This window comes from Paramacrobiotus metropolitanus, unplaced genomic scaffold (assembly GCF_019649055.1).
Source record: "Paramacrobiotus metropolitanus isolate TYO unplaced genomic scaffold, Prichtersi_v1.0 Parri_scaffold0000106, whole genome shotgun sequence".
In the NCBI taxonomy this organism is placed as follows: domain Eukaryota; kingdom Metazoa; phylum Tardigrada; class Eutardigrada; order Parachela; family Macrobiotidae; genus Paramacrobiotus; species Paramacrobiotus metropolitanus.
The window spans coordinates 21408-48344 of NW_026570326.1; the positions used below are offsets into that span (position 1 = coordinate 21408).

Sequence of the window (26937 nt, forward strand, 5' to 3'; positions counted from 1 at the left end):
ACAGCAGCTGGACGGCCCGCATAACCGCTTGTTCGGGCACGATGTGCGGCCGCAGTATGCGCCGCGTTACACCCGCATGACGGCCAACGACGAGTACTACTCTTCCTTTGCGCCGCCCCCGCATAACTTCCCCGATCGCAAGAGCTACGAAGCTGCCTGGTGGGCGTTCTATGATAATTTATGCCGCTCCGGATTACTGGACAGCTGTCATGTCTACTGAAACTAACCGCTGGTATACCGTTTCGTGTGTGCAGCGTTTCCATAAAAAGCAGCATTTTTTGCAGCAACGGCGTTGTGACCTTTGCTTGTTCCAGTTCACGACTAGTCGTTCGCATAAAAACACGACTTAATAAAAACATGCATTAAATCTTTGTAAGTAACAAACAACTGGAGTACTTTTTACTGCTATAAAGTAGACAAAAGGTCACCCGAAGCTTATAGGTTAATACTTGGCAATATTGAAAACATTTAAATCTGGCTGTGTTTGTACTTTGTACTTCGCAGATCCACAAATACAGTAATCATTATATAAATGTGGGAACGGAAACTGCGGTTTATCGCATCATACGTCTGCCTGTCTTTATTTTCCTGGTCCCGATTGATATCTTCGACAGCAGCGTTTAGATCCGTATATGAAAAACTCGTTACGGCTAAATTATCCCGTGACGTGTATTCGGGAGGCAGGTCCCCCGATTCAACATGCACCACATTAACGACACCGGTAATATAATAAATCGGCGGCTCAGTCGATACCGTTTCCCTTCTAGCATCCTCGTTCGGCCGCTGTCTCTCGACGCTCTGCCAGTAACTCGGCGGTGGGGGCGGATCTAGCGTCGGCTGCGTATACGTCAGCACCTCGCACGCCTCCTGCGTCCCGCTGCCCCGTGGCCACCCCCGTCGACACATCTCATCCAGAAACTGCATCAACGGCCGCCGCTGGAACGTACTGGATAAATCCCCAGCCAAGCTCTGCAGCGCCCGCTCGGCGACGGCGGTCTCCTGGCCCGGCATGACCGCCACGCACAGCTCGTGCAGCAGCGTGATCTTCTTGATGGACACGTAGAGGATGCGCATGGGGATGACCTCCACGACGCCCAGGGTGACGCCCATCCCGATGCTGAACATCCCCGGGAGGTAGTAGTGCAGAGGCCCGCCGCCGGCGTACTCGCCCAGGGCCGGCACGTGGACGATGTCGATGAGGCCGATGATGGCGGCGCAGAGGAACAGGCAGGTGATTACCGGGCACACGGCGAAGGCGATGACGAGGTAGGGGCGGACGGTGAGGAGGGCGTCCAGGAGGTCGGTGAGGGAGTCGGTCGGGGGGATGTTTTTACAGTACAGCCAGGAGAAGATGAGGACCTGGGCGAAGGAGGTCACTGTTAGGGAGAGAATGGCGCCGTAGGTTAAGGGAAGGTTGCCTCCTGAAAAAACAGTGCAGCAGTAATTTATTTCCGGAACTAATGATTTATTAAATTTATAGTGTATTTTTACGGTGGTCTTTGCGGGAGCTCATAAAAGTCACCCTAGTGTTTTTTGGTTTACGAACTTTTTGTCGACCTTTTAAAATTTGTTGTTGGTTCTTCGTTTATACGGTTATTCTTTGTGCTGAATTTATTTCCTTTTAAATATTAATCAGAATGTCGTTTTTTTATATTTTTTATTTTAATTTTGAAATTAATCGAGTTTCTTATACAGTATAATTTCAAAAAACTTGAACACATAAAAATAGGTAAAAATTTCTTTGAAAATACTTGTTGAGAGAGTGCTTGTTTGAAAACGTTCTTTCTATAAAGCATAATGCGCGAGTTTTTTCCTTACCGCCAAAGATGCTCAACATGAGCATGCCAATACCGCAGACCAGATGAAGACCGGCGGAATGCAGGGGGAATTTCTGCGCCTCGTCGAACAGTTGCCAGACTTCCTTAATAAAGCCATTACCACAATGCGCGTCGTCAATGGGCATTCGGGCACCACTTGGACAGTAGCACGCACAACAGATGGAAACACAGCTGGGCTTGGAGTAAGAATTGGCAGGGAAAGCACATTATGTAATTACGTCTTCAACGACGCATCTTGATTAATTTTACAATTAGCAAGATGTGTGCTTCTTATAATCTTGTTATAGAAAGTAATATGTAAGGTATATGATAATAATTATTATTGTAATCATGTTTTCATCACGTGACGTGTTCGCCTCTGTTGCTTGGAGCTGTCAGTGTGCTGCAGTCAACGCAACGCAGCGAAGAATGATACAACACTAGTACAGTACGACACTGACCAGTGAGTCGTACTGCTGATCTATCTGCCCGAATGTACAAGTAAACAGTCCGTGTTTCGATTAACCTATGATTGTAACAGTAAAGTGTATCATAATATTACTAAACATACGTACGGGTTTATTACAGTAATGAATTATTATGACAGTCTGTAAGCGACCGCAAAGCAACACATCCTTGGAATTACTAATTTTTTAATAGTCATCGGCTAATATTCATCCGTGCTGGGCTTGTACTGAAGTACGCGGCACGGCTTCCTGAAATTCGCGGTGTTCCCTGCGTCGGCAACCAGGATGATTTTAAAATACATCTTCTCTCCTGAACGAGTCCGCAGTACGTACAGTTGTTTACTTGCTTCAGAAAACCCAGATCAGTAAGTACTTTCTACTATATATGCATTTCCTTAATATATACTTACTATATATGCATTTGCATACTTACTATATATGCATTTGCAACTATGTATACTTCAGAGGTGGAGGAAGTATCAGAGGTGGAGGCCTTACCTGCAAGGAAAGTCTCGACCGGAAGTTCAGGTATGTCATTTTCAGCCAAATGCCACATCGCTTCGGCCACTATACTGGCCTGATTGAAATCAATGAGAACATCGCGAACGGCCTCCATCCCAGTGGACGGATTTACCACAGTACCACAGGAAAAAGGACGAGTGTTACCATGGAATGCAGCCGGCGTGTGAACACAGGTTTTGCCTCGCATCGCAGCAACATCCATTCGAGCCGCAGCAACAGCGGCACAGACTGAGCAAAAGAAAGCCGACGCCAAAAGCATGCAAGCCAGCCTGTTATATCTTTGGGCGTAAAACGTTAGAACCATTCGGGCTGATAGTTTCTTGGTTGTCCTCTGATTTGGGCACTACAATGCGGTAAAAAACAGTCGAGACACGAGCAAGTGGTTCCGCTGTCAGCTGATCAGCATCCCAATTTAACATGGAAAGAGCATCCTTCCCGAAAAGGACTCTTGATTTCGCTAATTTAGATCGATTGCTAATAAGGCTGCATTTTTCCGTTATTTGTCCACGCAGTGCCACGTAAAAAGTGAAAGTAAAATAAATTTTTTTTAGTTCTAAGTACCAATTTTTCTTCGCTGTGTGAACCATTCGTTCTTGCTACGATTGTATTCGGCTAATAAGAATTAAAGGAGCAAATAACAACAGCATCATTCAAAACTATTTCTGTCCTACAAAGTCTCCAGGAGGACCGTAGGGTTGCCCTTATATTCCATTCGCTAAAAGACAGGTCACGCTGGCACTATAAACGGATTTTTAAGGGATTTTCCTCATGCGGGATCGTATCAACAAAGCCGCAGCCAGCTTTCCACAAAGCCGGCTTGGCCAGAATCAAGCTGCGCGGTACAAGGGTTGCGAATAAGTACTTTTAGACTCTCTGGACTGAACATCGTCCAAGAGCGATACGCTTGCTTGGTTGGGGGAGATCCTTGTAGAACGCGAAAAGAACGATCATGTTTTGTGTACAAGAAGGTGTCGAAGGCTTTTGTCAGCACTGAGCTAGCCGCTTCGCTGATGGGCCATACTTTTATCGCTTGCTCCACACTCTGTTCCGTCTCGAGCGACTCAGCTTGGAGAAGCTCGGTGTCATAATCACCCGACGCTACTTTCGTACGGAGATAGCACATCTGGTTGTAGACATCCAGCAGTAGCGGAATTCCTTCAGTCATCTCGGCCATGGTCCTGTTCGAACAGCAGTATGTCCAGTTTGTACTGGAAAATACCAGCTTCCGGCATTCCTCCTTCGTACCCAGCAGTATTTCTAAAGTTCTGATGGTTATATCGTATCAATCGTAAAATTACCAATTAGAATAACTATCTATCGAAGCGCAGCGATGGTCATATAGATTGTTCAAGATCATAAAATGACAAAAACGTAATGATAAAAGCGGCATTTATTAGAAATTATTACTGCAGTGCTAATTGCTAATTGCTTTCTTCACGCAATTAAATAAGCGAAAATGTTCTGCGCCCAAAAAATTCTGGGCCACAGACTCCACACTGTTACGCCCTTCCAAAAACTGCAGTAAAATTTGTTAGGTCAGCTGTTCCTCTCTATTAGTGGAAAATTAATATTGCCAGTGAATTTGCCACCACATCTGATTGTTGAGGATTCGATATCAGATTTTTAGTTAATTATTTGCCCGTGCGTCCAAAGTGATTTTCTGACTCAGCAAATTTGAATTTGGGTTCGGAAAACTTTATGAACGCACCGAAAGCACCTTTCCTGGACAAACGACATTAAAAAAATACTCAGATAAACGTTGACCAGTAGCTGCGCTCCGGTTAATCAACGCAGCCCAGCGTTCGTTATCCATATCACTGACCTAGTGTTTTTCGGGTGCCGTCATTCATAATCATAGTACAGTATATCTGCATGTTGCTGACAGGGGGATAATATTCCAGTTCGTACCACAGGCAAATGCTCGAACGCCGGTAGGAGAGGTAGTAGTCGGGAGATCGATCGAGGAGGCAAAGAACCGGGAGAATCGTGCCGCTGTGACTATGGGAGAATTGGTCGAGCAGTACAGCACGTGTTGTGGGCGCGGTGTAGCGAAAAAGTGTATTAGCCAAGTACAACGCCTGATTGTTGTCTTGGATGTATACCAATGGAGCACCGGCAACAGCGTGGCAACACAGTGATGGTGACGACAGAACGACATCCCATCTCGAGCATGTTCTGTAGCAATTAGTTATACAAATAGTAAACATTTCGAATTTTGGAGATGAATAGCCCTATGGAAAATGCTTTGCCGGGCACATCTGAATGGCAAACGTGACCGGCAAACCATTTAAAGAACAGTTAGCAAGCTAAGTGCAGTTAAATTCGTGGCAAATTCCCTGTACTGCTTTGTTAAACGTCGGCTCGGCCCACTTTCTTTGTTGCGCATGAGAACGTTTAATGTTGCCGCCGGCCGTGCACACGGCCCGATTTTTCTGTTGCTCGCCTTCTGATCAGTCGTGCTGACGATCTGATACGTTCAGTTTGCCGATTTATTCCTCTACCGTTTTCGTTTAAGTCTACAGTTAGATAAGTCTACAATTCAGATTTTCATTTCCTTTGTGAAACCCACTAACGATGCCTCCATCCACGAGAAGCAAGAAGACAGCCAAGAAACCGCGTCGTGCTGTCGGAAAACCTCGTGGAACAGCGCCCGCGAAGCGCTTGAAGAGCGTCATCGTTCGCCCTGAGCCTGCCGAAGTTCAGTTGTTGGAGCCCACTCTCCAGTCCATTTTTCAGCAGCAGCAAAACACCAGCAACAGATGGACTCGTTGATTGCCATTGTAAAAACCAGCCACCGCAGGCCGCCCGGCCGCTTTCGCCGTCATCTAATTTGCGGATCCAGCTTGGCGACGATTTCGGAAGAATCGTGCACCAGGTGGACTCCACAAGCAAGGCAGACAATGGAAAAAAGGCGAAGCGTCGGAAGCGAGGTAAGGAAAGTGTTACCTCATCCTCCGAACAGGGTAGCGACGATGAGAGCTTGCCAGAAGACAGTGCAGTACTGCAGCGCCATGGCAACCGCCCCGATATGTTTGGCCATTCGGGACAACCTTCTACGCAGCCATTTGTCTCGGACCAGACAAATCACCAGCTCCCGGCCATACCGGATAAAAAGCTGCGGAAGAAACTGCTGGACCTCACTGAATACGTGGATTTTGACTTGCTGCTGCGACGCAACAGAGTGGAAAAGCCCAAGAAATTGCAGTCAAATCTAAGCTTTGTGGATGGGAAGATGACCATTACCCCGGAAGACGGTAAAATCAGCATTGATTCTTTTTCATCGTGGGCAGGTGCATTTTCTGTGTTCTCGGAATATCGCATCACTGTCGCCCCGCAGTTAAGCGCTAAATTTTTCAAGTATTTGGCTATTATTGCGTCGTATGCCGAGCGTGGGGTCCCGACCGCAAACTGGCTGGAGTACGACAGGCAGTTCCGTGCATTCATGACCAGCCACCCGCGGGAGTATGAACTATGGGCGCATCAGCATGAGGACACATACATCGACTGCATCCAGAATCCGCTCCGCAACACCACGGATGCTCCTCCACGTCACGAAAAAGAACGCACAGATGCTGGTAGTCGTCAAGATAAAAACCGGAAAGCGGACGACAAGTGTCGCAACTGTGGTATGCCTGGGCATTTTATTAAGAGCTGCCCGCTACCGCGTAAAGGACAGCCGGGGTACGGGCAGCCCTTTCGGACCGCTTCCGCCGCGGACGGAGAAATCTGCCGTAACTTCAATTTCGGCGGCTGCACCACTCCTTGCAAGGCCGGCCGGCAACACTCCTGTTCGCGATGCGGGGAGTCGAACCACCGCGCAGTTAACTGCACCAAAGTTGGTACCTGAGCTGACAGTGCCGGCGAGAGCGACTACACCACTGCGCACCACCGCTTTCGCCGAACTGCTCACTGAGTATCCTGATGCGTCAGTAGTGTCGTTTATACTGGACACGCTGGCACACGGTGCGCATATTTTCTATGATGGACCGCAGAAAGAACGGTACACTCCCAATGCGGCAACCGCTAAGACCCACAACGCCGCCGTTACTGAATACATCACGAAAGAAGTGGAGAAAGGTCACAGCGTCGGACCGTTCTTATCACCACCTTTACCCCACTTTGTTACGAATTCTCTCGGTGCGCGGCTGAAGAAGGACGGCACTGTAAGAGTCATCATGGATTTATCGCAGCCCACCGGGGACAGCGTGAACGATGCCATTGACGTCAATAAGCTTCCGTTGGAATACTGCTCCGTCGACGATGCTGTTGCCATCTTGAGCAGCTTGGGCCGGGGCGCGTTGATGGCGAAAATGGACGTCAAGTCAGCATTCCGCCTGATTCCGGTGCGGCGCGATCTTTGGAATCTGCTCGGGTATCGCTGGAACGGACAGTACTACTTCGACGTGGTACTTCCGTTTGGGCTACGATCTTCTCCTTACATCTTTGAGCAATTCGCAAAGATTATTGACTGGGCAGTGCGCAGAAGAAGCGGTCTAAGCTCAATGCTTCACTACGTGGATGATTATTTTTTTGCCGGAAAGCCCGGCAGTGTCGAGTGCAGCACGTGCATGAGCACCATGTCGCAAATATGCAGTGAGCTGGGGGTCCCTTTGGCGCACGACAAGACCGAAGGACCCGCTACTCAGCTGATATTCTTGGGCATCCTGATCGACTCTGTGAGACAAACCCTTAGTCTCCCAACCGGAAAGCAAAATGAGATACAAGCGGCTCTTGAAGAATGGTCATCTCAGCGTTTCTGCACCCGGCAACAGCTTCAAAGTCTGCTCGGAGTCCTGCAGTTTGCATCGAAGTGCGTACCAGCAAGTCGTCTTTTTACTCGCCGGATGATCATGCTGTTATCTACTCACCGGAACACCAAAATGATCCCCTTAAACTCCGATTTTCACAAGGATCTGGGCTGGTGGCGTGAGTTTCTGCCGACATGGAACGGCACCGCATCCTTTTTACAGCCGGACTGGACGCGGTCAGATGTGCTGCACCTGTACACGGACGCCTCAGCAACACATGGCCTCGGCGCTTATTGTCAGGGGGCGTGGTTTCAGCTCCACTGGCCACTGTGGATAACTGAACTGCAGCCGTGCATTGAGTATCTTGAGATGGTACCGATACTGCTGAGCGTGATCGTCTGGGGAAAGAAGCTGGCCGGCTTGAAAGTTGTCTTCCATTGCGACAATGCCGGCGCCACGCACGCTTGGGAAAACCTCAGATCAACTAACCGCGGGGTGCTGGATATCATGCGTCGCTTAGTTAAAGCCGCAGCAGTCGCGAACATGACGTTAACGCTTAAGCATATTGCCGGAATTAATAATGAAATAGCTGATGCGCTCTCTCGTTTCCAGCAAAGCCGCTTCCGACGACTAGCGCCACAGGCAGAGCTACATCCGGTGGACTGTCCCGACATCTTTCCGGATCTCAGGGCAGCCCTCTGCCATCCCCAGAGCTGAATGAGTTGCTACAGGCTCATATTGCTGAATCTACCCGAGCCACGTACAATGCTGCATTCAACAAGTTCCAGCAATATTGCGCGGTTAGATCGGAGGCATCCCTGCCCGCTAAGCCGGCAACTGTTGCGGAATTTGTAGCGAAATTATACGCAGATAGTAAATGTTATCGGACAGCCACGGTTTACCTTGCCGGCATCCGGAATCGCCACCGTGAATTTAATGAAGCAAGCCCCACGGACAACGACACCGTTCTTAGGGCTCTGGAAGGCTATCGCCGTCTGGCAGCGCCACAAAAGACCGGCGGCTCCCGGTGACACTGGCGCACATGCGATATCTGAAGGACGCTTTGAGAGTGGCCCGCATATCAGAGTACGAACAGTCACTGTACTGGACGACGTTCACTTTCCTGTTCTTCGGCTTCTTCCGCATTGGAGAAATAACAGCAGCCGCTACTAACCGTTTTGACCCACGGCGGACTTTGTTATGGGGGGACATAGTGGATGTTGGCCACCGCCTAACGGTGCAGCTGAAGCTCACAAAGACGGACCAGACGGGGCAGGGTAGTTCTGTCGCGCTGACGGCGACTGGACGTTCAGTCTGCCCCGTGCAGGCTTACCGGAATTACCGTGCTCGCGTGCCCGAGCCTGCGAACGAGCGGCCGCTGTTGCAGCGCGAAGACGGCAAGTTCGTGACAAGGGCAGACGTGGAGAAGTGCCTCTTTCGCCTTCTCACGGATCACCCGGAGAGACCGGATCAGCACGCACAGTTTCCGCATTGGTGCGGCAACTACGGCCGCGGCCAATAACGTGCCTGACCATGCCATCCAACTGGCCGGACGCTGGCGGAGCAACTGTTACACCCGCTACATTCGCCACGCTGGGCCACCCGTGCCACTGAATCCTTACCGGACCGGATAGATTGTTTGGGGGCAGTCGGGCGGAAGTGGGGATATCGGAGACTCGAACCGGTGAGGTCATCACCTGCACCTTCGATCTCGCGTATGCCGCCGCGCCGTCGACCCGTTCTTCCCGCAAACGCCCAACTCCGCTGCCGCTCGAGTGTACGGAATTTCCACAAGAATTTAAAGAACAGTTAGCAAGCTAAGTGCAGTTAAATTCGTGGCAAATTCCCTGTACTGCTTTGTTAAACGTCGGCTCGGCCCACTTTCTTTGTTGCGCATGAGAACGTTTAATGTTGCCGCCGGCCGTGCACACGGCCCGATTTTTCTGTTGCTCGCCTTCTGATCAGTCGTGCTGACGATCTGATACGTTCAGTTTGCCGATTTATTCCTCTACCGTTTTCGTTTACCACCCGCCCACCCTACATGGTGGACTTTGTTGTTATTGCTTTCGCAACTGTTATGTTACTCAATGCAATAAACGGGGGCAGTCGGGCGGAAGTGGGGATATCGGAGACTCGAACCGGTGAGGTCATCACCTGCACCTTCGATCTCGCGTATGCCGCCGCGCCGTCGACCCGTTCTTCCCGCAAACGCCCAACTCCGCTGCCGCTCGAGTGTACGGAATTTCCACAAGAATTTAACGGATGAACCGTCCGCAGTTAATTTTGCCCACCCATAGCGTTTCGAATTTTGCAGTATCGTGAAACGCTCGTAATCAGGATACTTTTTTCTGAGTGAAAATTTGCATGGAAATGGTTTTGTCGGAGTGTAAATTCGCATGCGAAAAAAAACAAATTTATGCTCCCGTAAAACCGCCTGGATGCCGATATGCGGTCCGACAAACCGCTCCCGATAAAAAGTCGGCTTTGACTTCACTGTTAGAAAATTGCGGTTATATCTTACCGCCGTAACGTTCTCTGGGTAACAAGATCCAGGTTTGCCATAATCTGAAAAAGGACGTCATCCGGGTATTCATTGAATATGGCATCGTCTTTGTCGTATTGCTGAAGTCCTGTAGAAAGACATAACAAAAATAGCTGATTGGTTGGGTTCAAAATTAATTCATTTTATAGTATCCGTATATCATACTTGCAGAAATGTAATACAGAAAACTTAATACCTAATTAAAAAAAACTTGCAGTTACTGTACTTACAAAACCCGCAGTAGTGAAACAACCGCACGTTATCAGAACTTGCATACCTAACGTTTTCTGAGACTGTAGCCATCGAGGGAAGAAATCCATTCTGCGCCACGTTTTCATGAACCACGAAGTTTCAGCAATGTCTAGAAAAGCACGCATATTTTATCGGTACTTCTATCTCATGCCGATGTATGATGTTTCTGAAGGGCTTCCAACACAAACTCTCTGCTGTCAAAGTTTGCCTACTGAAAGCAGAAAACCAGACAAACAATGTCGGCTAGACAATCCGTTTAGGTAATTTTTGCGTAATTCCCATTAATTTTGTCCAAAATGGTTCTTGAGCGCGGTTTAACTACCGTAGGTGGCTCAGCGGCCCTTCAAGAACTACTCGTACATCGCTTAATTTTTCACAATAATACTGCCATCCCCCTTCCAATGAAAATGAACGCTTACAACCCTTCGGGCAAAAATGTACACAGAAAAGGCTCACCGACATCAGGCCGATTAACACTTCATCGACCGACACAATGTCGACTGCACGACGTTGACCGTCTTAGTCTTCGCGCGACGAAGACTAAGAATACATGAGGGAAACTAAGTAACCGACGATACTCGTTTAAGAAATCTTAAAAACTTAAGAAAACATAAGAAAATCTAAGTAGAATAAGGAAACTAAGATGACCTAACAAACGCTACCTCGTCTTTGTGACGGTTCGATGTCGTGCCTGTTCGACGTAGAATCGGTCGACAAATTTCCGTCAACGAAATCGAGTCAACAGTTTAACTGTCCGATTGCCCATTGAAATCTGGGTGCCTTTACGTTTGTTTTAAATTTCACTGCTAGCGCAGCATACCATGAAAAGTACCTGATTGGGCGAAGAGAACTCTTCTGTAGCGTGTCATATCGCTTCTGAAACAGGTGTTCAGGAATAATGTGAATGTATGAAAAACCAGACGATGGAATTTTCTAGGTGCACTTCTGACATGTTGGCGACACAACACCGTGATGCCATCAGCGTTAGAAGCTAGTAGTAAGGTACCGGTGTAGCGCAGCCAGCACAACTTCAATCCGACGTCCAGTTGATTTAGCCAATATGATAACGGTGTCACCGGAAACGGACACTTTTTTTTACTGCACGCTGCATGACGCAGTGTCAGTTTGAAAAATGTATCCTTGGTCGCCGACGTCCAGTGGCGCTGTTGGCGAATCCGTATTTGACAAGCGTAATCTGGATAATAATCCATCTTCACCGCCACCAGTTGGGCAGCGATGGCCGACGGGACGCGTGCTAGTGCACAAACCTCCTCGTTAGGATTCCGACATTTATCACCATACTGCGGTACAAATACCAGAAATCTGGCACTGGTCCAGGTTAGAGGCTGATTTCTGTAAAACCAGTGCTATTCAGAGCAGAATGGAACTTTTTGACACGCTACGATGTGGAATAAAACAGAATGGAAACAGAAATAGAGGAAAGAGTGCAAATACTTGAAAATACAGTGGAAAGGGTGGTATAATAAAGTGGAGATAGTGGCATACAGTAATTAAAATGTAACAAACAGTGTGTAAATGGAGGACATCTAATGCGCATAAATCGCCAGCACTGTGGTTTACAGAGAAGCGCTTGTTGTCGCGATAAGCGTCAAACATGTAGGCTGTCGCGTACAGTACAGTATACAGTATGTATGTATATATCTATATGTATGCATATGTATGTGTATGTATGTGTATGTATGTGTGTGTGTATACAGTATGTATTCGACGTACTTAATATCTGTACAGTAGCAGCATTTCCCTTAATGACAGCCAAACTAAAACGTTGCTTGATAAAAGCAGTAGAACGCGCTTCTCCAGTTAATTCCCGAGTTGTACGGCCCCTAAAATACACCATTTCACTTCAAGCTGGGCCGAAAACACCAAACGTTTCAACAACTAACCGATAGAAAAGGTGTTTACTTTCCAGTGAAGAGTGTTTCCGTCGCTTTGCATTTTCTGCCAGATGACCCACACTTCCTGCCTGAATAATTACAACGGCCATGGAGTCCTCTGACCATTTATTAACACATTAACCATTTGCTAAAATAGAAGCGATATAAAATAGTTACGAACAATTCAATTATATAGCTTAGCAGTAAAGTAAGTACTATGTACATTGCAGGATACCTAAGGCTACAGACGGCATAAATCGAGAAAAGGGGGCATCAAGCACAGTAATCGCTTATAATTGTAATAAACACAGCAAATACCACAGCTAACTACTATCTGTTTTTCCCTAATTTTCAAGGCGTCTTACCGTGTGTCGGCTTGCAGCATGTTTGAAAATGAAACGCACTTTTTTGCAGAAAACAATACTCCAACGCGTTTCGACACTTGTTCGACAGCCTAGTGTTTTGCTTTGCGATATCAAATCGATCGAACTTCCGGTTGCTTATCGGGCAAAATTGTGATACAGGGCAGGACAGGTCTGCATGCTTGCGCTAGCGCGTGCTTGATGCAGTCGTCGCCTGTCTAGCCAGACGAAGATACTTACTGTAAACTGTACTGTGCGCTACATTGCCTTTAAACCCACGGGCGCATGGCGATTTTGGGTGTTTTTTTAATATTTAATTTTTAACCGTAAAGGAGTGTGCCCGCGCTTGCCCTTTTTGCTGTTTTTGCCCAATAAAACCAAATTCTGGTGTCTTATTAAATATATGACAATAATTGACTGCTGAACGCTGATCACTAATAGATTGTTATCCAACGCTACAAGTGCCAGAAACTGAAAAAGTGGTCAAAGCTTCTAAAAGGTAGACGATGTTGCGTTTGCTAGTAAGTACTTAAAACAAATTTCTTGCTTTTTCTTTTGTTTGCGCTTTGAGCTAAACGATATTTTTATCCTTCCCCATTAGCGCTGCAATTGCTGCCACTACCAATAGTCCAATACTGTTACTACCATTACCAGAACAGTGCCATTCTGGCTACCACTAATAGTACCAGTATCATTGCGTAGTACCACTACCAGTACCACTACTAGTAACAGTAACATTTATTAGTACTACCCGAAATATCGAGCTATTTTTAGGTTTCATTGTAAAAATTTCACAAACAAAGGAAAACTCAAAATACGTCTAAGATTTATTGAAGTATAATACGTACACAATGAAGATTTATTGTTTAAGATTTATTGTCCATTGAGTTGAATCTCAACAGTCGCACGTTTCGCGTACTAATTTTTTAGCTGACCCATTGAAACCATTATTTTGGTTTTTAACCGAAATCAAAACGATACAAATAGTGCTTTGGGGTGTGCCACTGTCTCAGTGGATCTATTATAAAATCGGGACCATGCACATGTACCGGGACATTTCCTAAACGTCCAAAAAGTAGCTGCGAGATGAGATGAATCAAAGAGTTTCATCATCAGGTTGATACAGATATAGCCAGACTTTGGTATTTGCCATCAACAACTTCTGAATAAATTGGCAGGGCCAATTTCGAATCACGCACTGACTAAAACTTAATTTAAATTCCAGTGCTGAATTCCAGTGATGAAATTTAATTCCAGTGCTATTATAATGTTTTCTGGCTAGCTACATTTTATTACACTCAGTACCACTGGAACTACATTTCATCACCGAGCTTTATTGTGTTGAATATTAACACTGTATTTATAGTTATGTGTACCAGAAAAATGGCTTACATTGCCGTCCTGATTAGAACTTCCACCTCCACGTTTTCCCGGTGTGTCCAGCGGCAGTAGCGTTCCCCGGCATGCTTCTTTATCGGTAGCACGCGGATGTCCGCGAAATCTACACACTGAACCGACTGTTCAGTGTGATGAAAGTCGATCAGAAGCCCCTGGTCCATAACATCCGTCACGTATCCTCGATGTATACCATCACTGGTAACAACATCCACCACGAATTTATCGTAATATACCGAGAAATACAGCCAATCCTTGAGAATCTTCGGTAGATTTGCCATTAAAGGGAAGGCGTGTATCGCTTACAAGTAATATCCACGCATCCAAGACAGCACCCTCATCAAAATCCCTCGACAAGCGGAACAACACGTTTAATTGGCTTTAGTGCTGATTTCTGTACTGGACCAACACAGTTGGGATCTGCAGCAGTTGAACAGAGAAGCGTTAATAAAGTCAGTACGATGATAATAAATTCACACGGTTATAGCGAGAGTACGCACTACGGCAATAAGGACAGTACCATATACGAGTACACAGAACTCCGGGGAAGCTGCGAAAAAATCGATAATCCAGCATGGATGGAGGCCTGTGATGGGATGAATAAGTATTGCACGAGTACAAAAAATATACAAGACGGTAGGGTACACTATACAAAGTGTAATTATGTATATCCCCGTATCCAGCCGCTATCGATTTGTACAATCCTATGATTCATATCTTCCAGTCTACAGAGTATGCAGTATGCACATTCGTCCTGTCATGTGCGGCGTTCGTGTAACTCGGTGTGAGCATATCGGGTTAGGATAATTTTAAATGTGCATTTAATTTTGATAGTCCAGTTTAAGCGCATATGCTTTGGATTTACTGATACCGGAAAAAGCTGATTTTTAATTAAATAGGGTGTAACACTAACTAATAATATATTTGGGCATCCTCAACCAACGCGGGGAACGGGAAAGATTTTTATCATATAATTATTGTCATCGCGCAATTTGAGTTTGATTCTGACAAAAAGCTTTTTTTATTTGCTTGTGACGCATGACAAAAATTCTGCGCAGAACGTTTTTAATTTAAGTAGCAAGTACTTGTACAGATAACCGTAAACATGAATCTGAGAAATGTACTGTATCTGTACGTCGGACTACTACGTTCGTTATATTGCGACCGCAACGTAGCAAAAATAAAGCGAAACGTGACACAAGCAAATAAAGTGCACAAACAAAAAGAAGTTGATGAGGCGCGACCGCACACTGGCCGGTCGATTTAACTTCTTTTTGTCGTCCATTGCATGTACATCATTACAAGCATAATCCCCTTTTGAGTTCGTAATATTTCCCCTAAGAGTTTTAGAATTAGGACAATATTTTATTAAAATTATTTATTTAATAAAAGTGAACAAACAGGCAAAAACGAGGGGTCATGGGCAAAAACAAATATATAAATAGCGTTTTTATATGGCTAAGGCTATTTGGCCGCATCTGTTCACAGTGCGGCAAAATAGCCTTTTGCTATTTTGCCGCACACTGCGTTAAAATAGCTTTCAGCTATTTTGCCGCAGTATGGTAGGCAAAATAGCCATTTGCTATTTCGCCGCACACGGCGTTTAAACAGCCTTTTGCTATTTTGCCGCACTGTGGTCGTAGCTAATTTGCCACAGTAAAGGGTACGGCCATCTAGACTCTAGAGCTACATTTTGTGTTGGATTTTGAGCTAACGCCTGAACCCTTCAGCCGGCGGTACGCGAAGGAGTGCGAGTATCATGAAAAAATTCAGTTAAAAAAGGGAGTTTGGGAACCTGTGCTGACCATATGTCTGTCGCAGTGACTATGTCGCTTGCCAACGCCAATGCACATGGACAGTCCACAGCATAAAAGTGTTTAATTCTGTGATAACTTGCGAAGACTAATTACGTAAAAGCAAAACTTCGTTAAATAGCACAAAAAATATTTAAAATGAAAGTGTAGAAGTGGTCAAGAAAATAACCGAAGTCAGCAAAAAATTAAAAACTTCCAAATACCGTTTTCATTTGTTGTGACCACGACTACAGATAGAATACTGAAAATAAACGATACCAGCGATGTTTTTTCCCAAAACTTTCAATATGCTCTCATATGAGACTGCAGGAAGCAATATTTTTTGGTTTAAGATTACATTACTAGCGCATTGTCCGCGCTTACATTTTTCCTGGGTGTGACCGCAGGTGCCATCGTACAAAAAGGGGTGCCGATGGTCCAACTGCAGTGGTCATTAGTGCCAAATCAAGTATTAGAGGTCACTAACACTTTTTGGAACGCTTAAGCGGCCGAAAGTAACTAATAAGGCTGTCGTTAAGGTCAACCTCATTGATGTGCACGCTCCAGTGTGCAGTTACGTGCTGTACAGGTAATCAGCAACCGCCCGAGACTGATCAAAACTCAAAATACACATTCTTCAGAGCTGCGCAGCTCTCTTCCTTAGCGTGCCCAAGCGATGCATCGATATGTACAAACGCGGCAAAGCGCTGTTTCACAGTGTTATTGCAATGGCGGTAGAATTGCAATCCGGACGGTTTCCCTGAACGTTATGTTTTTCTGGAAGCAGACAAATTTTGAGACGATTCTGTTTTCCGCCGCACCGCCCAGGTTGTTCATTAGCAGTAGGACAGCAGACGAACAAAGGCTCACGATAGTGGGGAAACAAGGCTTTATTGTGGATTGCAATAATGCACCAGAAACTAAAACACGAAGCACGTGGAAAGCTCGGCGTGATCGTAATCATGAAAGTACAATTAATGATAATGCTAGTGAATGCTAACGAACGGCATATCGAGCCGAACAGAGGAAAAAGACTGATGCGGCACTGGGCAGATCCCACACGAGCGGGACGAACGCTATCGTCTGAGACGAAAGGCCGTAGGAGTGTCTATGCCGAGTCAAGGCCAGTGGTAAGGCGCTTGTAACCGACAAAAACGTCTGGACAACCAAGGCGCCGGCAAAAGTTGTGGTCGATAGATTGACTAAACCGTCCGGCGGCCGAAAAAGCGTCCGCCGTAAATTTTGCCCACCCAAATATTTTTGCGGTCTCGATGCGACCAGAAGCTCCTGATAGCTTTTGCAGCCCGGCCACTTTGGTCGGAGCACTAATCCAGCTCGAACACTTTAATCGGAGCACGATTTAGACCTGGACCCTTTGGTCGGAGCACCATTTTAGCCCGGACACTAGGGTCGGAGCGATATTCCAGCTCTGACACTTTGGTCAGAGTACTATAACAGCCCGGACACTTTGGTCGGAGTACTATTCCAGGCCGGAAACTTTGGCCGGAGCACGATTTAGACCCGGACCCTTAAGCCGGAGCACTAAGCCAGCCCGGACACTTCAGTCAACACGCCCGGACAGCTTGATCATGGTACTATCATGGTACTATTAGATTTAGAAAACTGGCGAACAGACACCTTCTGTTGCCGTACGATTTCTTCAGTTTCTTAGCACAATCTCTTCCACAGCTGATTTTAGCATTTTTTTATTCAGTATTGCATTCTACTGCGATAATTGATTTAATTATGGTGGGGCTCCGCATACCATCTTTTACCACCTTTGGCACCGTGTACCACCTTCATACCGCGTTTGGCTCCCAATACCACCTTTAATACACCACGTTTGTCTTCGCATACCATCTTTTATTTTTTAAAAAATTATTAAAGATAAACCAAAGATATGACATTCGCTTTATCAAGTTATTTTGTTCCTAAAATCGGAACGTTAAAAATGCAATCACAAGTTTGAACTGCCGATAAAATTTTTGAACGTTTAAGGTGACTCAAGATGTCTGAAAGACGGAATAGTAATGCTGTCGACTGCAGGCCATCAACGGCGGCCTTCACATACGATCTCTTCCACAAAAGAAGCCCGACAAAAACATGGTACACTGGACAAGGTATGTGACAATGGATAGCGGAGGTTTACCAATAAAAAGACGCGCCGCACGCAAGGCTTAAAGATTTGAAAATCCAAGATTTGATTTTATAGCGCATCGATATCGACGATGCTGCGCAAGCAAACTATTCGGCTGCCTCAGATGCCATCGAACCAAAGAGTCTGGGCTGGAAAAGTACTCAGACCAAAGTGTTCGGGCTAAAAAGTGAACAAAACGAAGTATTATTCTGTCTCTCTAGTAAAATAAAACATCGCAAATCCTGGCGAGCTGGTTAATAAAAGAAATCTGCTAAAGATCAAAATAAGGACATAATTTCGAGAATAAAAAAGAAAACTCAAAGTCTAGGTGGTCCGGGACCTTTTAACGAATAGAGGGCGTCCGCTTAGGGGGATCTAGTCCACTTAATATCTGGCCATCCGTGTCCGAGGCTTCGGTTCTCGGGATACCTGATGGCACCGGTTCAGTTCAGCGGGGGTCAGGTAAGAAATTGGCGCGACACTTACTTCCGACCAAGTTACGTCGGGTAAGGTATGAATCTCCGTAGCCGGATGAGAAAATGGGCGTGAAACTCACTTCCGACCGGGTATTTTCCAGCTAAACTTCACCGGAACCTTTGTAGCCAGGTAATACAAGCTTGTGCTTACGTCCAGCGGAGGTTAATCAGCTGACGTGAGCAGAGAGGCCCTGTCGCATCCGCGAATGCCGTGAGGCATCCTTTCTGGGTAAGGAATTGGACCTATAGAGTTATTTGGTCGATGGATCTTCCGGTAAAGTCTGGTAATCCGAGGTTTTGTCTGGGCATAAACCGTAATTTTGCGTCCTGTCGCCTATTGGGAAACGAGGACAGGCTAGTGTTGAGGGGTTTTATGGTCGCACGTCATTTAAACCGCACAGTGCAACGTAAACCACGTTTTTGTTGGTTCCTGCTTCTGAGCAGGGATTCCGACTCCTATGTCCAATCGGCTCCGATGTTCCAAGGGACTTCGTCCGACAAAACCCCTTCGGTTTTGTGTCCAACCGCCTAATTGGGAAACATAGACCGGCTCATGCTGGGCTTCAAGGGTCGAATCCGAGGGTATCTTTGGTCATCGATTTAAAATCTACAAGCAGTCTCGGTTGTTGAGGTAAAGTCCGGGGGTTACCCTCGGCTGCACTGGTGGATCGTGGCTAGGCTTCAGTTTGGCTAACTGCTGGGTCGGATTATGGGCATTTCGTTCGGGCAAAACCTTGAATTTCGTCTCCTGTCGCCTATTGAGCAACAAAGAGATGGTTATTGTCGGCTTGGAGGCTTCGATCCGGGCTACCCTCCTTTTCCCAGATAGCCTCGGCAGCCGATGTAACCTCGGTCAGGCGATCGGCTCAGCTCGACCCTCGGTGTTTCGTCCGGGCATCGAAAAAAAACGAAGAACTATCTCTCAATGGACGAATTCGACCAAGAGGAACTTGCCTGGCCCACATGGGTGAAATAGTAAAAGTTACCCTGGCCGACCATCGACGGATGGAATGACCGACCACTTGTCGGATACCATTATGACCGACCATTTGTCGGATATCATTACGACCGACCACAGTTCGGCTAACAACGGATTGCATCGGATGGAAATACTACTCCTGGCCATAGAAGTGTACTCTGTAAGGTAGTAGTCAACCGACCCATTCCATCGTAAAAACTCAAAATTTCCGACCGGACCTTCGAACCAGTTGATGTAACAAACAATTAGCAGATGTGTGTTATGGGCCGACAAACCAGCGCATCCGACCGATCCAAGAAACCGAAACGAAGAGAATTTTGGCTCTGCTTACTATCAGACGGCCACAATGTTTATTAACTAATGTTGGCACGATACCCGAAAGTTTCGGCAAGAGCGCAGGCAAGTGGCTGTATCAGTTTTCGGGGCTACCCAAGACACTCACTAATCGCAGTGAAAGAAACCAGTATTTGTAAAGAGTTGGAACGGCTGCATGCCGAAAAGAACTTCGTCGGTATTACTACAGTATTTCGTGCATACACAGAATGGAAGCTGTATCAGCAATAAAGTGCTTCATATCTGTGCGTATCCACAGAAACCTATTGCACAGTTTTTAAAAACAAACATACTACAAAGTACTTGTAGCACTGTCTAACACATGCTGTACTATGTGCGAATTCGAGCCTCCCACCAAACAGAAAAATTCGCTAAAGTAACTAAATTAAAATAACGGGATGGAGGGAGCAAATACTGCATATTAGCGACTATTCCTATAATTTGAGGACAAAACAGTGTATAGTTCCGGTGACGTTGACAGCTAAATGTCAGAAAGCGGCTCGGTACACGCAGTGCTCTTGGGTACGTGATGGCCCAGGCATCCACTGACGGAAACGTGGTTCTTTGGGCGTCAGTTGCTGTAGGCCAGCAGAAAATATCGGCTGATGCGCGACAGTTTCTCCACCTGTAAACCCTTCGGTCCGTCCACGCACCACTTCTTGCCGCGATAATGCGCCGAAGAACGCGGATCTTCTGACTGCGTCGCACATAGCATCTATAAAAGCAATCAAAGCTTAAAGTATTTTGCAGCTACACAGGTTCTCAAAATGGATCGGTGAACTGGCAAATCTTACCTTGCGCATATAGTTTTCTATCTGTACTGTACTTTGGTCTTTTCAACCGAACGGCATGACAGCTGCTGTAGCTGATCGTTCACTTCCCGAATCCTTGCGTCAGTCAGTACCGGCAGCGCCGCGTCCAACGCGTCCCACAAAGCGCAGTGAAACCCATCGTTATTTGGCGGCCGCGCTGAACGAATTCTCGCCGAAAGAAGGTCAGGGTCGTCCAGGTGCACACAGCAGTTGGTAAGGCGGATCGTACCACAGGGCAGACTACGGCAAACTGCCATAAATCGCGATAACAAATCAGGATCGCGTTTCTTATTCCACCCGTGGAAAGCTGAGTCCATGGGATGCAGGGCACAGCCGGCGACGACATCTTCATGCAAGCAGCGATTAATCTTCAAAGAAAACCCCAGTGGATTAGCGAACTGCTGACTTCCCAGTCGGATTCCAGGCTGCTGGTTCGCCACGTAGCGGATCATTTCGCACAGCGCCATGATGTCTTCCATGCACATGGAGTTGCGTCGACCGTTAATCACAATGTGCCGAGTGCCAGGACGCAAGCAACTGTACAGCGTCGCAAAGCACAAGAATTCGCTGTATCGGTACGCATCCTTGGAAGGCAGGCAGTCTTCGACCACAACACGACCGCGCAGCGCCGGTATCTCCATCAAAGCGTTCCATGCTGGGCATACCGCACGCAGTCTCGACTGTGTCGCCGTGTCCAAATACGAAAAACACTTCCAGCCACAATTCCACCGGCAGCGCCAGCTCCTCACATGGTGTAGCGGCAACGCTAGGCCATATATCTTCGAGACTCCTGAGCAGACAACCCACGAAAAAATTCTTTTTCAACCTGGACATCGCACAATTTGTATAACAAAGCCGATTAAACCACACAAAAAACTCATGCTTACCGGCGAAGTTTTCATGTGCTCCGTCCAATAAGCTGTTTTAGACAGCCAAGACAGGTACTCCAACTGTCCATCCCAGAGATTCACGATGCCATCACGACATTGTGTGTCATAACAATAAGAGAGTTGCGAATAGTAGCTGGGCGAATATAACTGCTTGATGAACGCTGTTGCTTCTTGGGAAGAAATTGCGCGAAATCTGTCGTCGAGCTGCATCGTATCCTTAAAAAAGGTCCCTGTACAAATATGACCTGATGATATAGCATCTTCGTCATCCGCAGACCGCTTGTTTCTCATCATCCGACGCTGAGCGAGCGCTTTCTCCACTGGCTAGCGAAGGCGTTCGATGGGGAAGAAATCTGTACACGACGCACCGTTGTCGCATCGTCGCCAATGGACGATAGCCCCTGCGTATTGCTGGTGCGTAACGTTGCATCCGAAATGGCTCGTTTCACCGGGCAACCAAATCCACGGTCCCAATGGCGTCTCCGGTACACAGAACTGACGGAACGATCTCTGTCGTATCTCATCAACTTCTTGTTCAGCTGGAAGACGCTGTGGTACGGAACATATTCTCGTCTTCGGTTGGGACAGAGCAGATCAACGATTAGAATGTTTTCGGCCACGTCCACTACGCGCGCGTATCGCATCATCCCGTCGTCGTCCAGAACGTCCACGCTGGTTTTACGGCCCATTCCGCTCGGCATAATTGAAGGCGTGTGGTATACAAGGGAAAGGTAAACCCTTACCAAATGGACCACACTCTTCACTGCGTTGCCGGGGGGATAAGTTAATCACAATCCCGGAAACTTTGAACTGGTGCATCGTACTCTTGACAGCAGTAGGAAACACTGCTTATGCACGAGTTACTTGCAAGATTTGGCTCTAAACTAAATATAACTCTAATAAATCTTTTGCACTATTCGAATGTCGAAGCGACTGAAGCTAGCGGACGGCTGAGCGATTTCTGATTGCAGGTTAGTAGAAAAAAAGGGCACCCAATCAGCTTGTGCCGCAGCAGATGTGCCCAGGAAGCGCAAGCGGAGCGAATATTCAAGCGCAAATGACAATAAGCGTCTTTATACATAATAGCTAATATCATAATCATAATATATATTACTAAGCACTTCTCTTAAGAGGAGAGTGCGCATAGCGTTCTCCCAAACGGAATGCTAGCATTACATAACTGAAACTGTGCGCCTATAATTAAAACGTGTGCTTGCAACGAACGGGGGTGGAAGGCGGTGCTTGATGCCTACGAGGACGAGCTTAGTACATGTGATAGACAAAAAAACTAGCGAGAGAATCTGATAACCATGCCCGGCCCGTGCAACACGGGCAACCACCCAGGTTTGTCAGTGCTGGTAAACACATCACATTTAATACAAATAATTATCCCAGTAATACCGCACACTTTATTTCTTACAGTAAAACTTTGACTTTGTAGAACCACATGTGAAATTTCAGAGGACTCACTTTTTACCCATTCTGAAAGATTTTTTAATTTTAGTCGGAGTATTTGTCACATCGCTAAGTCCGCTACGAGTGTTTCTTTTTCGCTTATTTTTCTGCAGCAATTTTTCTGCTTCCCGTTGCTCGAGCGCTGCGATTACTTTACTGTCCGTCGCAATAAGCCCTGCTTCGGCGCGCAGACGAGAATCTTTAAGTTTTCTCTTTTTCTGAGGATGAGCGCTCATGAAATTATGGTGCCAATCTGCAGCCACTTTGTCAGCTGCAACCGATGGAAGAAAACCTTCTGCTTTAGAGATTGTGAACGCCACAATCTCTTCTATCTGTCCTTCAGTCAAAAGTGGAATTTTTCGAAGATTTGTGCGTATAACTTCCAGCTCGCTCACGTATACGGTGGCAACAGAAATGGGAACGTCTGATAGAAATTGGCTTGGAACAGGCTCTACGTAAGCTCGGCAGACCGCATCCGGGTTGAACGGATAGATTCCGGAAGAAGCAAACCCTGAAATAATATTGGCGGCCATGTTAAATTCATCCCATTTTTTCACAAGGTGACGAGCGAAGTTTTGTTTGTTAACCTACGATCAAATTTAATTTTTGGATTAATTTATCAGATTTATTTATTAATTAAAATTAGCATAAAAAATGAAAATACCTCTTCTTCAGCGATAAGGGTCATCAGTCGCAAATAATCCCGCCAATATTTTTTAACAGGGCCGTACACCTTCAGATCCATGGGTTGCAACTTCCCGGTCTGACCAGACGGCAGTATGACAACGGTAATATCTTTGTCAGACTTCATGCACTCCGATAAAAACTCCAGATTGAACATATGAGAGCTGTGCCCATCGAGAAAAATAACATTCTGAAAAAATACACAATATTATTATTTTTCAACATTAATTTTTTAATAAAATGAAAGAAATTTATGACAAATAATTTTTTAAATTTTTTTAATAGAGTAAAAGAAAACACGCACTTTTGCTGCCGTCATTTTGGGGATGACTTCTTCTCTGATATATGAAGTGAAAGTTGAATTATCCATCACGCCTGACGAGTTAAAGCCAATATGACATCTGTCGTCTGTGCCGTCAAAACGAGAAGCAAGGAAAACTTTGCCGTCAAATAAAATTAATGGTCGCAGAATTTCTCCAGCCGCATTGCCGCCCGCCAACACCGTGATTAGTTCGCGGTCGTTACCGTCATAGTACGAAAGGACCTCCTTTACCCCCCGCTTGGCGTATACCGTCGTCACTTTTTCCGCTACCTGGAACGCTGACTCGTCAAAATTCCAGATTCCTGCAGGATCAAGCAGCAGGCCCTCGGTATTAAGCTCACTCAATCGTTGTATCCAACCCTCCCGATTCTCCACGGTCCACTCTTTAGCCTTTTTTCGGGAAACGCTGTGTGAAATTCGCTGAGCAATTTTCGGGTGCCTTTTAAGAAATTCGCGATGCCAGTATGACGAAAACATCTTTCGATTTTTGGGCACATCTGTACAAGGTAAAATTTTTGTAAGTAAAAGAAAAACCAGTAACGTACAAATATTCTCACACTAACGTCACTGAATATTCCGTCAGAAACGGACGCATTCAATTTAAAAATTAACCAATATAAATAAATGCGATAACAGTCAATAATTTAATTTAATTTTACAGGAATAATTTTAAATCTCATTTTAGTTACCTTTATATTTGGTCAGTAACGGCACAATCCGCTTTAAAAATCTTTTATCCAGAGGGATGCCGTTCTCCGCACATTTCAGCAGCAGATTTTCGATGTAGTTTTCTTCGGCTTCCGAAAATTTTCTCATATGTGCGCCTTTCTTTTCCGTACGCACGCCCTTCAGTTTATTCCAGAACGAAGAGTAAGGAACCTTGTACTTTTTCGCTGCAGCGTACTGTGACAGGTTCCCCGTTCTACAAGCCTTCAGCGCCAAGGCCATACGATCATCGTACGCTGCTGGTAAAGGCACGTCGCTGGCAGGTTCCTCCACACAATTCTCACTCAACGGTAGGCCCGAAACAACGCTGATACTCGCGCAAGAAATCTCCATCGCAGGTGCAGAAAACAAACTGGCAGGTAGCCGTACGTCGGTGATATTCTCATCGTAGTACATCTTGCCAGATGAATCTTATTAATTATTTAGATGGTAATTTTATAACATTATTATCAAGAGCTTGGTTAATTAATGTCAGTCACTGGTTACTGAAAATTTTGCGGAGAACCAATTATAAACAAAGTTAGAAAACCAAAACAAAACTCGCATTTAAATTTTAATGCGAGTGTGCGTTACAGTAAATAGCAGGCCGTGTTCAGCTAACGGCTGCGTGACGGCGCGCGGCTACCGCCAGCCTAAGGTGGCTGACAGTGTTGCACAGCACGCAAATGGTTATCAGATTCTCTCGCTAGTTTTGTTGTCTATCACATGTACTAAGCTCGTCCTCGTACAGCAGTTTAACCCACCAAAGTCAGCTACCTGAAGGAGTGCGAATAGCGATTTGAAAATTGGTGTTTCGTAACGAAATAATTTGATTAAGGAAAATTAATTTTTTGGGAATTTTCGTGACCATAGGTCAAGCACGGCGATAGCCTGCCAAACTGACAGGGATGGGCATCCTGTCATTTGGCAGGTAACACGGCGAAATTTCTAGAAAATTACAGAAAGATGGCACTGCGGAGAACAACCACTTAAACGAAAGGTTTAGAAAATTCCTACAGTTCTCAAACTTTAGAATGGTCATCAAGATGACCAGTGGTCAGCAATACCAAAAAATGTTAATAAATGCATTTCTGAGCGGCAACTTGTTAAAAAAGATACGATGTGCACTTTGCTTAAATAAAGAAACGTACAAAATTATCCTGAGTCAGACAAGAGCGGCAATTTGCATCCTTTCCAGTGAATGTACGGTGTTTGTCTCCGAAGCCCGTGCTTAACTGCGTGTTAAGAACAGTGTTGCCCCCCTTCGGTGTTCCCGCTTCCGTTTATTCGTGGACTTTTTGTGGACTTATCAGTGCGTAAATGGTACACTACTAACACTCTAAGCAGCCTACAGTCTGTATAAGCAGTCTTTGAGCCGAACACCCAAGCGACAACCCGCACAGTACTACCAACAGTGTGCGGTTTACGGCGCACTGGTACTTTATAATTTATTTCCACCTGGTCATTTCCGCTAGAGCTCGGCAACTCTCTAAAGGTGACACAGCGGCTGAACGCAGCAACCATATGCAATTTGTGAGAAGCTGTATAACTACGTTTTTACATAAATCACGTTCACAATAATTCAAATGGTACCGTTCCGCCATATGCCGGACAGGCCCGGACTAGATATAATAAGTATATCATTGTTTTCAGAATGTACATTAGGGAAACGTCTCCAAAATTTCGTTGCCGAAATACGAAAACACTTATCTCTCAGTAATTAACGTTCGTTTTTACAGTTTACACTTTATTATTGTATAATTGTACAAGTTTTATCATACAAAAAAGTGAATTTTCCAGCATTTTTTTGATTTGCTGACCACTGGTCATCTGAATGACCATCAGAACACTAGAGTTGGTACTACTCTTTTTTCTTGATTTATTGAATCTAAGCTTGGTTTTTCATTATGTTTCCAAGATTTGATATGGAATTTATGAGATTTATTGTTAAAGTTGCACCATGCCCATCCCTGTCAAACGTGGCAGGAAATTTTCGAATGACCATCTTTGTCCACTGTCCAGCTATTTTTTGGGCCATGCAATGCTTTTGCAATGTGTGCCACAGGGTGGGTTTCAGTGAATTATATGTGAATTATCGGGTGCTGGGGAGGCCGTATGTACAGCCAAGACCTCCGCGAACCCCAAAGGTGTCATTTTGGTATTCTTTGGTCACTTGCTGTGTGGCCACAAAAACGTTGAATTCGATGGCCAAATTTTTAAAATGACCAGAAACATTCCTACTCTAGAATAGAATCACTAATAACGAGTTTACTGCATTGTGGGCCGCTACAGGAATTAAGTCCGCCACCCTGCCATTTGACAGGGATGGTCGGGAACGGGTTAACCAAGAA

The 26937-nt window shown here is 45.8% G+C and overlaps 3 protein-coding genes across 8 annotated transcripts; all 3 read right to left on the reverse strand.

Annotated features, from left to right (window-relative positions):
• Positions 1 to 77: 77 nt before the first annotated feature.
• On the reverse strand, positions 78 to 2133 carry LOC129597541 (uncharacterized). The gene is made up of 2 exons (XM_055495147.1): positions 1819 to 2133; positions 78 to 1421 (listed from the first exon to the last, which is right to left on the reverse strand). Exons 1-2 carry the CDS (start codon positions 1961 to 1963, stop codon positions 469 to 471), a joined length of 1098 nt encoding a protein of 365 aa, XP_055351122.1. The 5' UTR covers positions 1964 to 2133; the 3' UTR covers positions 78 to 468.
• Positions 2134 to 2268: 135 nt separating this feature from the next.
• On the reverse strand, positions 2269 to 14501 carry LOC129597537 (uncharacterized). Of its 5 annotated transcripts, XM_055495141.1 has the most exons (8): positions 14307 to 14501; positions 13998 to 14198; positions 11169 to 11701; positions 10374 to 10457; positions 10076 to 10184; positions 4629 to 4981; positions 2783 to 4063; positions 2269 to 2630 (listed from the first exon to the last, which is right to left on the reverse strand). In XM_055495141.1, the coding sequence occupies exons 1-7, from the start codon at positions 14339 to 14341 to the stop codon at positions 3588 to 3590; spliced, it is 1791 nt and encodes a 596-aa protein (XP_055351116.1). In that variant the 5' UTR covers positions 14342 to 14501; the 3' UTR covers positions 2269 to 2630; positions 2783 to 3587. The 5 variants fall into 5 exon arrangements, with proteins under 5 accessions (XP_055351116.1, XP_055351114.1, XP_055351112.1 ...); XM_055495139.1 differs by having other exon boundaries at positions 2286 to 2594; positions 13998 to 14501; XM_055495137.1 differs by having other exon boundaries at positions 2286 to 2630; positions 13998 to 14501.
• Positions 14502 to 22816: 8315 nt separating this feature from the next.
• Positions 22817 to 25141, reverse strand: LOC129597538 (uncharacterized). Of its 2 annotated transcripts, none has more exons than XM_055495142.1 (4): positions 24571 to 25141; positions 23864 to 24378; positions 23540 to 23749; positions 22817 to 23462 (listed from the first exon to the last, which is right to left on the reverse strand). In XM_055495142.1, the coding sequence occupies exons 1-4, from the start codon at positions 25001 to 25003 to the stop codon at positions 22887 to 22889; spliced, it is 1734 nt and encodes a 577-aa protein (XP_055351117.1). In that variant the 5' UTR covers positions 25004 to 25141; the 3' UTR covers positions 22817 to 22886. The 2 variants fall into 2 exon arrangements, with proteins under 2 accessions (XP_055351117.1, XP_055351118.1); XM_055495143.1 differs by having other exon boundaries at positions 23198 to 23386.
• Positions 25142 to 26937: the final 1796 nt, after the last annotated feature.